Raw genomic sequence first — 14,739 nt, 5'->3', positions numbered from 1 at the left:
CACAGCACCAAAGTAAACGATAAGACTGGGGACAAGTCTCACTTGGTGTAGTATTGAGCTATCAATAACATGGTTTTTTTTACTATTTTTAAAACTTGGATTAAGCTATGGAAGGGAATCTGAATTGTGCTTCAAATACCATCTCCAGCACTAACACCAAACTTGAAAGTGCTTAGTGTCCACGGCTAGTTTTAAATGTACTTCCAGTTGAGTATTTTAAGAAACAAATAGTGATTTTCACAATTTTGCAGTGTGCCAATCAGATGCAAGGATTTCAGTAGCTTGTAACTGTAGTCGGTAAATATCACCGACTATTTTTTCATGAATTGCTAATCTTATGAGGTATGTGAAAATACCAAACACTACATTGTATTTGGTATTTTGTGGTTATCTTTTGTTCAAATGTTTATTTGTTCATCAATGTAGGAAGGAGAGAGAAGAGGAATTCTTTGCTTTGAATCTGACGGTCAAATCCAACAATCTTAATGATTCTTTAGAGCAGTTTGTCAGGGGTGAGATGCTGGAAGGGGAGAATGCCTATCTATGTGAAGAGTGCAATGAAAAGGTAAACAATCCACATAGTTTTTCTAGACAGTTTTTTTAAGTGTTAGTGCTTTGCCCATTGCAAGTTTTGTTTATTATTACTATCATATTTGTAATTCTTGTGGTGAGAGTGGTGGTGGTGATGATGGGTGATGCTGATGATGATGGTGGTGATGATGATGATGATGCTAATCTTGATGATGACAGCATTGATGATGATTATGATGAATATTATGATAGGGGGGGGGGGAGAGTTTAAATTTTTATTTGATTTCAGCTATTTTTGTTTTTGGTTTCAGTTTAATTTCAGTTTATTTCAGCTTTCGTCTGTACAAAAGAATGGGAACTCTTTCAATTTTAGCTGTTATTATTATCAACATTAGTATTTATTCTAAAAATATTGATACTGTCATCTTTTAATGATGACAGTAATCGTTTAATCCTTCTAAACATGTGTAATATATTCACTGAAATATCAAATTCATTTCTTTTCTTTCATTTCCAAACTCTTCATCAACCACTTAACGTAAGCCGCTCCCTATTGGTTCTTTGTTCTTGTACATTACTTGATTTATTTTGGATTGGATGTATTGATTGTACGACTGAAGTCTGGGGGGGGGGTTCATAAAGTTGGTCATAAGTTAAGTATGAATTTATGCACGACCGGTGGCCATTTTTTTCACAAAATTGTATGTCCTTACATGTATGTACATGTAGCACTGAATGTCACAAATTAGCACCTAAGAACATGTTCTGGTGGAGCATTAAGTCCTACTTTTTGAACAGCTTTATGATGAACCACCCTGTTTTAGATAATTTTTAGATTACCCCCATTTTATTATGCCTGTGAACATTATTGTATTCACTGAGTCTGACATTAAAAGCTAATTCTCTGTGTCTTACAGAGGAATACTATAAAGAGGACATGCATAAAGACACTGCCACCTGTACTGGTAATCCAGCTCAAGAGGTTTGGATATGACTGGGAGGCCGGGAGAGCTCTCAAGTTTGATGACTACTTCAAGGTGAGATGATGATGATTATGTTGATGATGATGATGAGGATGATGATGATGATGAGGATGATGATGATGATAATGATGATGATTGTGATGATGATGATGAGGAGGATGATGAGGATGATGATATTGGTGATGATGGTTATGATGATAGTGAAGAATGTTGATAGTACTAGTGGTGGTTCTGATGATGATGATGAACATACATGTAATTATGATAATGATGTCAATGATGATCATAATGATCATGATGATAGAGACAATGCTGAAGCTTTTAATGAATTTAATTGTATTGATGGAGATGATAATAATGATTGTACTGGGGGAATCTGTTGATTTTGGGTGATGGCAAGGGTGGTGTGTGTCTATGTAGTTATTTTGATGTTTTACGATGTTGATGTTCAATATTAAAAAGTAATGACGATCATAGTGACAAACATTTCAGTGTGATGAGGTTTGGAAGAGTTCCTTTAGTGGGTGAAGAATACTGTGTAGGTATCACAATATGTGAAATGCTTCTCATTCTCTATTACATCAGTTTCCATGGGTGTTGGACATGGAGCCGTTCACATCCAAGGGTATGGCACGTCGAGAGCAGCAGCAGCAGGCTGATGATCCACCCAGTCCTATGAACTATCAGAGGAATGTCTCCTCTCAAAGTTCTACCGATGATCTCTACCAATTGGTGGGTGTGGTCGTTCACAGTGGGCAAGCCAATGCCGGCCATTACTACTCCTTTATAAAGGATAGGGGGTAAGTCATTCCTCGATTATTAAGATGTCCTCTCTTTCGATCTGTCCAATAGTCTGGTACACTCTATGGGGCACCACATGACCCGACACCCAGTCTTCAGCTTTCTCATTTTCCCCTAGCCCAAAGTCTGTAATTGTAAGTCTATAGCAAATGGCCCTCCGTCTTGGAACGGGTCCTGGATGCTAGGGGGCCGACTTGTCCCTACCATTAAATATAAATGTTAAGTGTATCTTTTTGTTATGCATCACTGTATGAATATGTGAAATGATTCTCCTGAAAAAGAAAAACAGGTAAGTTCCTGGGAAACATAGAATTTTCTTGAAACCTTGAGGAATGTTTATGTATCAAAGGGATACAAATTTTTCTTGCTTTTCCTTTGATTTTCTGGTTTGGTATTTAGTAGTTTAAGTTTATTGCATAGTCATACCAGGCTTTGAGAAAATATAATTAGGAATTGTTTGTCCATGGACAGACTAGCAATTATCATTCACATAATAGCTAAAATATGTATGGTAATATGATGCTACAAATGATATGTACATGATTTAATGCATGTTGGATGTAATGATTCATATTTTTGTCTGTTGTTGTTTTGGAACAGAGGTACATCCATCACTAACATCAGCAAGGGAAAGTGGTTCCGCTTCAACGACACCCAGGTTGAAGAGTTCATCATGTCTGACGCTGCCCTCGAGGCCGAGTGCTTTGGAGGCTCCTTTAGGTCCAAGTCCAATGAGACATCAGGTCAGAATCATTCCTTTGAATCAACATTTTATTTCCAATTTTAATGACGAAATAAAAATAGTCTTAAGGCCCATTGATATTCTGAACTGTGTTAATTCAAACCATGGTCTCAGGGTGTGCTGCAAAAAACATTTGACAATAATTTGATTATATAGTTTGAAAGATTTTGTGCCACATTTGGCTACTCATAGCTGAACCGTAGATTTTTAAGATGGTTTGAGTATACTGAATTTCAGAATAAAGAACTAAGATTGATAAGGGCAAATCAATATTATAACAATGTAATAAATAAAACAGTGCTACAGGCTCAGTACATACCCCCCTCCACAAAATACAGCATACATGTACCTTCATAAAATAATGTCATACTTACTACACATATTGTTCCTTAGCAAATATTGTGTTACGATTGTTGTAGAGAGAAACATAAAATTATTCATCACACTAGTGGGCATATTTAAGACTACATGATGATAGGAAGAAGAAGACCAACGTTTAGATAGAAACATGATGGAAAAAGAAAGCAATAAAGTTGGTCTAAAAAAGAGTATTCTCAAAACAGAAAGAAGTGGAAGTTGAGAGTGTTGACAATGTGTGAGGGTAAGTAAAGTGGGAAAAAATCTGACTGAAAAAAATGATGATTACAAATTGATGATCACTTTGTTGTACACTTGGTAATAATCCAGGAATTTTATGGTTTTAGCTGGTGTTTTTCAAAGTGGCTGTGGCAAATTGGTAATGATGTTTTCAACTTTTGTTTTATGTTTTTTTTTATTTGTCACGTTCATATGGACCAGAGAATCAATTTTATGATTAGTTTATGATTTTAGCTGGTGTTTTTTTAAGTAGCCGTGGCAGATTGGTATTAATGTTTCAAAAATTGTTTGTGTTTTTTACTTATTCATCAGGTTCATATGGACCAGAGAATCGATTGAGGACGTGGAGTGGGTACATGTTGTTCTATGAGAAAATGGAAGGTATGAGAAGTCCAGACCCAATGGCCAGACTAGGACGCAAGGGATATCATCATGGTGATATTCATGGGTGAGTACAGACCTTGCATGGCCTTGTAGCATAACCGTCATAAATAATAATATTTGCTTATAAAGCACTTAAACTTTTTCTCTAAGAGCTCTACAGTAATACAGCATAATTACCCCCTGCTGTAGCAGAGCAGTTGTTATGTGCATTGACATTTAGTCCTATCCCCCTTTTCTTCTTCCCAGGAGTATGGATGGCCTTAGTTCACCTGAACTCTCCCCAACGGGTGACAGGATGAGTGAGCTTTCTGCTCTGGTCCACAAGGTCGAGAAGAGATGATTATTCTTCAAGAACAATGTGATCTTAGTTAATCAAGGGTTCTAAACCATTGCTATGAGGAAATCACACATTGACATTTAGTCCTATCCCCCTTTTCTTCTTCCTAGGAGTATGGATGGCCTTAGTTCACCTGAACTCTCCCCAACGGGCGACAGGATGAGTGAGCTCTCTGCTCTGGTCCACAAGGGTGAGAAGAGAGGATTCTTCATGGATAAGATGCCTGCAGCCATCCAGAGACTGATAGAGGACGAGAACCTACAGTTCTTGAGGAACAGGGCAGTCTACAACCAAGAGTACTTCACCTTTGTCCGAAAACTGGCATCCTGCAGTCTGGTGAGTGGTCTTTGATGTGTGGAGATTGGTTGATCGATTTGGTTTCAAGAATCAGGTCTTGTGATAATGCTGCCAACTGTTGCATCTGTCTGGAATAGATTACCACTTGCATTCATTTGCCGTAGATCAATTTAATAATATGAACAAGTTGAATGTATTTCTTTAAACAGAGGCAATCTGAAAATCTGTAAGCTTGCCAAAGGTATCCCTGATAAAGGAACAAATCATGTTTGGGAATGGATTCCAAGTATTACATTTCTTTCATAAAAAAATGTGCTTTATTGATTTCTTATGTACCTTACCACTTGGTCCCCAAGAAAGGGCAATAAACAATTTTGTAAAGTTGATATTTTATTTGATTCAGAGATGGCTCAGCTTTGAACAAATCTCTCATTTGCAATAAGAAATTCTTCATTTATTTGTTTCAGTGACATGCCCTTTGTCGGAAATGACTCATTGCTTGATAAAAAGTGCAACCTTCCTGACAGAATTAATATATTTATGTATGTACAATACAGTGAGTTTTTGTGTACCAAGTGTTTTTTTTTCATTCAGATTTATATACACTCTTTAACTTGATTTGAATATTCATGGTAATGACACAACTTTGTACCGGATACTTCTTATTTCTATGTTTCTGTATAAAAGCATTCTAACAGAATATTCTTTTTATTTTATCCGTAGCACATGACATACCATCCAGCCTACAGCATGATGGCCCTACAGAGCATCAAACTTGCCATGCACTTTGTTCTCAATACTCTCTTCAGAACGAAGAAGAAGCTACGGTGAGTTGATGTTGGGCCCTGTCGTAATTGATCAAATCAGTCCCATTTATGTTCAAGACATGATAATGTTAGGGTATTTACAACCTTTCATATGAACTAGTTAAAAGACATAAAATTTCAGGAAGGTCCTACAAACAGGGGGACGTACTACAGAGCTGCCAAGTAGTACAGATTTTCAGTATTTAGTACTGAAAAATGAGAAGAATACTGATGGTTTCATGCAAAATACTGATTTCCACAGTTTCAATTTTATGTGTTGTCCTATGGTATTTCTTTGAAAATACTGATTTCCTCGCCAAAATACTGATTTTCAGCTTTAAAAATACTGAAATGATCTTGTTCAGGTTGGCAGCTCTGGTACTAATACTTTATTGAATTGCCTGATAGAATAATAGCATTCAAGCCACAACAGAGTTCCATTTCACTGAGTATGTTAACATTTTTATTTTAGTTAATTTACATTCAGTCATTCATTCATTTATTTTTTTGTTCGTTCGTTTGCTCGCTCATTCATTTATTTTCTGGGGGGATATTGATTTGTATGAGGCAGCAGAGAATATAAGGATAACTCTGTTGATCTCGATGACACTGTTGTAGGTATGATCTTGAGGATTGGAGAGACCTAATCGATAGCATCGTCAGGGACAGTCCTGAAGCATGTGAGTGGGCTCTGGAGCTCTTGGCATCATCGCAAGGCAGAGACTACCTCAGGTAACCAATTCGCATCATGATGCTTTAGTCTCTGAATGATAATAATAATAATAATAATAATTATACTCTAAAACCTGCAAAGTGACCACCTTCATAAATAGACCACCTTCCCATGAAGATCATACACAGGGTTCCCAGTCCATCAGGGAAATCGGGAAAAATTATTTCACTTTTTTCCAGTCAGGAAAAAACTCAGGGAATATTGTTTTCTTGAAAGCTGGGAACCATGACATATTTTGTTTCACTTGACAATTTGACCTTGATTTATGAAGACCATCTGCTCATGAAGACTACTTTTCTTGTCTCCCTTGGATGGTTTATATATATATATATTTCATTCTATAGAACGAATCTCTCTGTAAAGATCTATAATTTCTCTCATGGACAGTTTTCACATACACATTTCATTTAGCAGGATACATGTGGTGCTTTTCCAGATGCTACAATTCAGAACTATCATTACCCTGGCTTTAGCTAGAATGCTACCTCATGATTCTGCTTTGTCCGTTTTGCCATAACTTGCACCAGATCAACACCATCATGTATGATCATCGTACAGTTATCAATATTTTGACTCCTTGGTCAACCTCTATTCATTTTTCTCTCAATCTATTACATTTCCCTTTGAGTGTCCAAACTAATTTAATTAGGGCAATGGCCAAAATCATCCAAAGTGTAATGCAATACTTTGTCCAGTGATTCCATGCCACCCACCAGGCCCACCTTAAAAACAGAGTGTATGATAAAATTAAAGTTAATAATATTTTATAGACTCTTTGGTTAACCACCACTACCCTTTTTTTTAATTTCCAGGGCATTTCTCCTAGAGTGTCCAAACCAAGAGGTCCGTATGGCAATGGCTAAGATGGTCAAGAGCGTGATGCAGTGTTTCGTCCAGCGTAGCCATGACACCCAGCAAGTCCACCTCGACACCATCCTGGAGCATCTACTATCCCTCCTGGACAAGGAGGTCCTGGAGCACTGCAGGAGCTGTGTTGAGTACTTCTGGCTGCTCAGCATGTACCTGGAGCTTGTAAGAATTTACATCATTCTTTCATTGATTTAATTTGTTTATTCAGTTATTTATTTTGTATTCTTTTAGTAGGTTGGCCCTGTCAGTAGTACGATACTGTTTACTTGGGGGCAATGTATAAAAATCAAAACCCAAGTATAATTATCTATGTACAGTACAAATGGGAAAATGCATATTGTATGATGGAAAATTTTATAGATGTTAGAACAATAGTGCACTCCAGAACTGTATAGACAGGATAGAAGGAAAAATTGACAGATATCAGGTAAGGGCAAATGTGAGAGACGGATGGGAAGAAAGCAGGATATATAGTAAGTAGTGGAAGGAAAAAGGCACTTCACATTATATATATATATATCCACTCCAAACTGCTCTGGCCAAGAAACAAACCAGATTCAATGCGATAGATTCATAATGCTCGATGTGAATGAACTGAAGGAAAGCATATGTACAGTCATTCAGGGTCAACTTGGCACTGAAGAGTTGAAACTGAAATAACTCTTCTTCTCTTTTATCCGTTGTCTATCTTGTAGGGATCTGACACCTGTGAACATTTATTCAGAAGGAAAGCTTTCCATAGACTCATCACATTCCTGATAGGACCTCCCTCGGAGCTCAACGACGTGGTAAGATATGCACATTGATAATACTGATATGATAATTATCTGGTTGTTTATAAGTTGCTTGTGATATATATTGTATGTATTAAGCTCTTATTGTATGATTCTTCTTGTATTATTATTACCCTTGTCACACTCAACGTATGCACATCGTCAACCTCCTATGGAAAATTCCAGCCAGTTGTCTTGTTAGGCACTCTCACCATCATCATCATCACTTTCCACATCATCTTTATCATTATCACCATCATCCCCATCATCGTCATCATAATCATCATCATCGTCATCGTAATGGTCATCATCATCAATATCATCACCATAATCACCATCATTATCATCATTATCATGATGATGATGATGATGGTGATTATGGTGATTACGATGATGATGATGACGATTACGATGACAATGATGACGACGATGATGGTAATGATGGTGATGATGGTGATGATGATGATGATGATGGTGATGATGACGACGATGATGAAGATGATGACAATGATGATTATGAAAATGATGATGACGATGACGACGATCATCACCATCTCCGTCCTCATCCCCTTCATCATAAAAACGATCATTATTATTCATCTGTTTTCTCTCTTTGTCATTAGGACATCCAGACCAGACGATGGACATCACTCCAAACCAGAGAATTTGGATTCCTTCACACCATGCTTGCTGCTATGGTCCTACACACAGATGTATCTCCACATTGGTCTGTTGGTGAGTAAAGCAGGAAAACATTCATGAGCTTGAGGTGTTCCACCAAGGTTAAAATCTAACCAACGTGCACATGATATTTGATGAGTAAATCTTATTGAGAGATGTTTGTAGTGTGTTCCCCATGAGCGTGATATGAACTTCAAGATCACGTTTAGCTGGGAATTCAAGTGCACTATTATCAGTCAGACTTAAATCTTTGTGAAACACCCCCTTGTAGAATTAGTAGTCTCTGGATTAGGAAGAATCCTTTGAGGAACTAACTTATGAAGGTAAAGTTAATGTATGGCCATGATAGTATAATCAAAGAAACTGCCTCATAGTGATCAAGAATGCATGCATGAATTAGTACGTGTAGGAACAAGAGTTTGGAATCACCAGAATTAAAATCTTCTGAGAGTAACATACACAGAGAAATTGAATACACACAAATGTTTGGCATGAATAATTTTAGCTATTATATCAATTTTTCTTTGTAGTAATTAGATATCTTATTATTTCAATATGTTGCAATGTATTGTGTTTTACCAGACCTTGGTGCCAAGCCAAAGAGGAGACCAATCTTGATCTTGGAGAACCTGAACAGATTCCTACCCATCCCAGAAGATATGAGACATGTATTATTCGGTCCACCTTGCCTTAAATATATTAAGGAGGTATGACAGATAGATAGATAGTTAGATAGATGGATGGATGATTGGTGGATGGTTGGATGGATAGATGGATGGAGGATGGATGGATGGATGGGTGGGTGGGTGGGTGGATGGATGGATTGATGGATGGATGTATGGATGGATGTATGGATGGATGGATGTATGGATGGATGGGTGGGTGGGTGGGTGGATGGATGGATGGAGGATGCATGGATGGGTGAATAGATGGATGGAGGGAGGAGGAGGAAAAGAGGACAGAGAGTGAACAAAAAGGGAAGGGGCAACCATAGAAGGAGGTTTGTAGATGGATGGATAGATGGAAAGATAGATTGATAGTCAGATATGATAGATAGGTATGTAGATGGATAAAGACATGTAGGTAGGTTAAGCATGGTTGACACTTGCACGCATTGTGGTTCCCACACTTACCACTTTGTGCATTGGCACGCACTCAAGCGGGCCAATGCGTGAACTATGCATGCCAGCTTGCGGATAGGTGTGTGGCAGTGCGTGAAATGGGTGCCAAAATTTTCAACATGTTGCAAATTTGGGAACCATTCGTAAACTATGGGTGATTTCAAGTACGGTGTTCGGTGTTGTTGTTGGTGTTGAGAGCGTAAAAAGTCCGCTGAACCGAGCTCCAACACCGAGCTGAGTTCAGAGGAACGATACCGCTTGCGTTTATCGATAGCACATGACGTCACGCCTCTGCACTGCGCTGCTAAATCATCTCAACTTCACGCGAGAAGTCTCGACGACGAAAATGAAATCGGAGAGAAATGCATCAAATTCTCATCGTACAGAATACAAATGCTTTAATTAATTCAAGAATTCGAAAGAGTGAACATTATTCTTCATCAAAATATATAAAGCTCAAATAATTTGAACTCATCTTAACGGTAAAAGTAAATTTTACGGGGATGTTTCGTGTTCGCCGCCTGTTCACGAGCTTGAGATTGCCAACACCAACACCGAACTTGAAATCATGATTTTCCCAATCCCTGGGGGTTGGTGTTGGTGAATGGGGAAATTGCACGTAGATCGTCAACACCAGCCGCAGTGCTGGGTTTAGCAGACGATATTCAACACCATTCTTCAACACGAACTGCCGGAAATACGTCATATTTTTCGAGGTCAATCCCAACACCAGCCTGATTTCAAGTACGGTGTTGTTGCTGGTGTTGGTAATGTCACAACACCAACACCAGCTTTCAACACCGTACTTGAAATCACCCTATGAGCAACCAATGCGCAACATGGGCATGCCAGTGTGTGCCACTGCGTGGCGTCGAAATAGAAATTGTATGGTGTCAAGAATAGTAGGCACACCCCTCGGTGTAGTGGCATGCAGTTCATGACTATTTCACGACAAGAACATGACAGGGCACTTGTACTTTGTGCATAGGCTGAGCATACTTCATGCGTAGTTCGCGAATAATATACGCAAAGTGTTGCGTGCAAACCACGTGATCAGTGTAAGTGGTCCTGATCAATGAATATAGAGGGTTTCAACACCAGAACGCTGAAATATTTTAATTACGCTGGATACATCACAGAATTAGTTGTCCAGAATATTTGCTAAAAGCACATAGAGACAGTGCGTGAACTATGTGCAAGCAATGTGGAAACATGTCGCAACTGTCATGAACGGGGCGGGACAGTGCTTGCACTAGTACAGACAAGTCGCGCTATGAAATGTCCCGCACTGGCACGCATAATTGCGTGTCAATGCGGGAACCATAATGTGTGTAAGTATCAACCGGGCAGTAGAAAGATATATTTACATTTCTACATTTTATGATATATGAAAATATATAATTGCATCCTTAAATGATAAGGTATAAGAATTAGCAAGTGGCAGCCAGTAGTTGAATGAAAGATGATGAAGAAAATTATTATAATGTAACTCAGTTGTATTGCATTTGATTGTTATTTACAGTCTGTGTTAGCTTTCCGTGAAGTCCATTCTTCAACCACGCCCATCCTTGATATGTTACTACACTGTAGCTTCTGCAACCAAGGATTCACATTGAATGTCATGATGATCATACATGTGAGTTAAAACCTTCTTGCTCTTTGGGTTGAATTCATAAAGGTGGTGTAAATTTAGCCCATGTACTATTCAAATTTTATGGCATGGGTACTTTTCATTTGGCATATGCACTTTGAATGTTCCAATTGTTTCTAATGAAGAATGCATGTGTTTGGTAATATGCACTCAATTTATACTTGTCAGGGTTTTGATCATGAATGAATGCAAGCAAAATTTATTAAATCTGATCAATGTAGGCTAAATTTCATTTTATCAACGAGGGAATAGAAAATGCAATGATTTTTCAAAGTTTAACAAGAGGAACTTGCTACTATTTTCTTACAACATGGACAATTTGGAGGGTATCTCATTGGTCACAGGAAAGGGTCACCAGTCATTTTGTAACCAACAAGAGCTTTATAAAACAACCTTTGCAGTTATTATAAGATGAGTATATTTCTAATGAAACAATATATTATATTGGATGGCTCAGAATGGAATACCAGAAAAATTCCAAGAGTTTGGGCAAATATACCGCGAATCGCAGATAAGTGGAATATTAGCCCTAACAAGTGGAATATTTCCGGTATTCCATGAAATAAGCCATCTAATATAATTATTATCATCTATCCCATCTTTCTTCCCCCCCCCAAAAAAAAAAAACGAGGGAGAAATTTGGTTGAACAAGTCATATCACTTATCACATTAATAGCATCATCACTTCATTAGGATAAATGTTCTCATTGACATGCGACTTAAATGCAGACCATTATGACATCAGTGAGTGTCTTTGTGCTCGATGCTGCACATCGCATTGCTTTCATTATTGTACTTGTTGTATATTTCACGCATTCACACTTGCACACTAGACTGTTGAATACGGTCTCATATTCAGTGGCAAATTTTTGTACAGGAGCCTATGGGATATTCGTTGGATTTCGGTCCTTTTTAGGGATAGGCAATTGATGCAGACCAAATTTTTTTTTAAAATGCATTGCTAAAACGCTCCATATAGATGATAATTCTTAATAATTCTTAATAATAACCTGTCATGTGATTGGTTGATTTTACCCATCAGAGTCAAGTATCATCTGCACCGTCCAATGAACTGAAGGCTATCTTTGTACTGCTGCTAGAGCTGTTACTTCTTGATGATCCTCTACAGTTAGGAAGATTAAAGCTGGCCATGGAAGGCAATGACAACAATGGCTTATTCAGTAAGTTTTATATCATGTAGTAGGAGAAGATTCAAATGATTATAAGCATTACCGTATGGAGAAAACTTCACAGAAGATAGATTCAACAGTTATAATATTTATGTCAATGACAGAACAATTGTTTTCTCCTGTAAGAGTAATCGTTATGTGACATTTGGTGTGTAAAAATTTTTGAAAGAAAAAAAATCATTTTAAAGTATTGAATAGGAATTCCACTCAAAGAAATGACCTTACTAAAAACAACTTAGTGTATATTTTCTCTACAATTTTGCACCATCATCATCATTTACCAGCAGCAGCATATTTAGAGTTCATCTATCCAAATGTTGAGGTTAGACATTTTATATTTTTGTTGTGGCAGCTGCCCATGCTCTTCTGTCTGAGGGATCTACATGAATAATACAAAATTCTGTTTAATATTCTTGTATGTTTCCAATATTCTAATATTACTGGTTTGTCTTTTTGTAATTTTATATGTACATTTTAAGTTAAAACAAAAGAAAATCCCACATCAGATACCCCAAATCTCACTTACAGATAAAAGTATGTTTTATCTCTTGTAAATATACCAGGGGGGTGTTTCACAAAGATTTAAGTATGACTTAGGTCGCACTTAAATGTCGACGCGTACATGATATGCAACGCGCAATCTTATTGATCAATGCGCAGTAGTGCGCGTCCTCTTGACATGATCTGACCAATGCTGTCATGCCTTTTATACTGCGCGCAACTAGACATTTAAGTGCGACTCTAAGTCATACTTAAATCTTTGTGAAACACCCCCCAGGAGTACATATTTTTGAACAAGATTTGATAAAAATTAATAAATTTTGATTGAGTTAACATTGATATTACCATGCCCTCTTGTTACAGGTATCATCAGGAACTGTACAGGCAACGACAGTCGTCGGTCCTACCAGTGCATCAAGTTCTTGGTTCATTTATCCAACAAGTCACCACTTGCCAAAGAATACCTGACGTCGGTCTCCCAGAAGTGGCATTGGGCCGTCAACTGGCTTAAGAAAAAGGTAAGTGTAAAAGTCCTGGAAGACAGAGTGAACTCTGTAAATAGCTCAATTCAATTAATTTCAGTTCAATAATGGTATTCATTTGACAAGTTCAATCGCATACATGGCAGCCAAATGGCTGAAATTTTAGCTTAGCATGCTTACATGTACATATACAATAATTGTTGTAAGCTAGTCTTAAAGTAAAGTGTATGGCATATTCTGTATTTCAATTGTCAAGGACCAAATTCATTTTAGATTTCCAACATTATCAATAACAAGAAAAATGAAACGGGGCATTCTGGAAGCAATCTATAAATCTGATTTACAGTGAAAAATGTCCTTTGGAGAGATTGCAAGGAATTTGTATAAGTCACAGGATTCTGTTCTAAAATGAAATGATGATAATGCTAACTTACTATTTTCATTTTTTGGCAGATGACAGAGCACTACTGGAACCCACAGAGTTCCATCTCCAACGAGTCATCAACCAGCAAGGGTTTCCAACGCACCATGAGTGCTCAGGACACCCTGGCAGAGGCTACCGCCCTCCTGACAGAACTCACCACCCAGGACGAAGATGAGGACGACGATGCTATCACCAAGGAAGAGGATGAGGGAGACGAGACTACAGAGGGCACTGTCACACCAAGGATGGAGGTTAACGGGTCGTCGGAAGGGTCGGAGGTCAACGGAAACAGTGGGGAGAAGCCGACGGAAAGGATAAGTGGGATAGATGATGTGGATGGGTAACTTGATGACAAGACTTGCAAAAGATTGCTGGTAACAGATTTGCTTTGGGAACCTTGCTGCTCCTGCATTAAATCCTTGGGATTCAAATTAGTGAGGACTTTCTGGATTGAGGCATTGACACAAGTATCAGAAAATTGATATGGATCAAGTATATGGACATTACCTACTTCTACAACTGTGATCTGATTCAAGGAGTTTCCTAGCAAGGGTCTGTCTGGGACCGGAAAGCAGGTTCTGAGAGGTTAATCTGGATGTTGCACACCATACACTGGTTGATTCCTTGGAAGGAACAGTGTCTTCATATCCAACAGCAGTCACTTGGTTTGATTTGAATTATGGGTTCAATGAGGGCTATTGCAACGGGCTGTCCTGGAGGGAAAGGAGGTTCTGGATGATTAACCCAGGTGACATGCTCCACATATTGAATGAGTCCTTAGAAGGAACATTGAAGAGGAAGAAAGCTTGCCATTGATCCCTGAAGCAGTCTTCGT

General features: G+C 38.1%; 1 protein-coding gene across 2 annotated transcripts in view; it reads left to right on the top strand.

The window, feature by feature from the left end:
- LOC121423583 (ubiquitin carboxyl-terminal hydrolase 24-like) overlaps positions 1-14,272 on the top strand; it is a 50,856-nt gene extending 36,584 nt beyond the window's left edge. For both annotated transcript variants that reach the window (XM_041618950.1, XM_041618949.1), the window contains 16 exons: positions 427-565; positions 1,449-1,568; positions 2,100-2,314; positions 2,916-3,058; positions 3,967-4,102; positions 4,486-4,711; positions 5,396-5,499; positions 6,097-6,210; positions 7,024-7,243; positions 7,777-7,869; positions 8,478-8,589; positions 9,118-9,242; positions 11,179-11,292; positions 12,350-12,488; positions 13,362-13,516; positions 13,934-14,272. In XM_041618950.1, the coding sequence (XP_041474884.1) occupies positions 427-565; positions 1,449-1,568; positions 2,100-2,314; positions 2,916-3,058; positions 3,967-4,102; positions 4,486-4,711; positions 5,396-5,499; positions 6,097-6,210; positions 7,024-7,243; positions 7,777-7,869; positions 8,478-8,589; positions 9,118-9,242; positions 11,179-11,292; positions 12,350-12,488; positions 13,362-13,516; positions 13,934-14,248 (2,470 nt within the window). In that variant the 3' untranslated portion in view covers positions 14,249-14,272. The remainder of the gene's footprint in view (positions 1-426; positions 566-1,448; positions 1,569-2,099; positions 2,315-2,915; positions 3,059-3,966; positions 4,103-4,485; positions 4,712-5,395; positions 5,500-6,096; positions 6,211-7,023; positions 7,244-7,776; positions 7,870-8,477; positions 8,590-9,117; positions 9,243-11,178; positions 11,293-12,349; positions 12,489-13,361; positions 13,517-13,933) is intronic.
- Positions 14,273-14,739: the final 467 nt, after the last annotated feature.

Source organism: Lytechinus variegatus, chromosome 11 (assembly GCF_018143015.1).
Source record: "Lytechinus variegatus isolate NC3 chromosome 11, Lvar_3.0, whole genome shotgun sequence".
Lineage (NCBI taxonomy): Eukaryota > Metazoa > Echinodermata > Echinoidea > Temnopleuroida > Toxopneustidae > Lytechinus > Lytechinus variegatus.
Note: the sequence above shows the minus strand (reverse complement) of the source record. Positions and strands in the feature narration are given on the sequence as shown.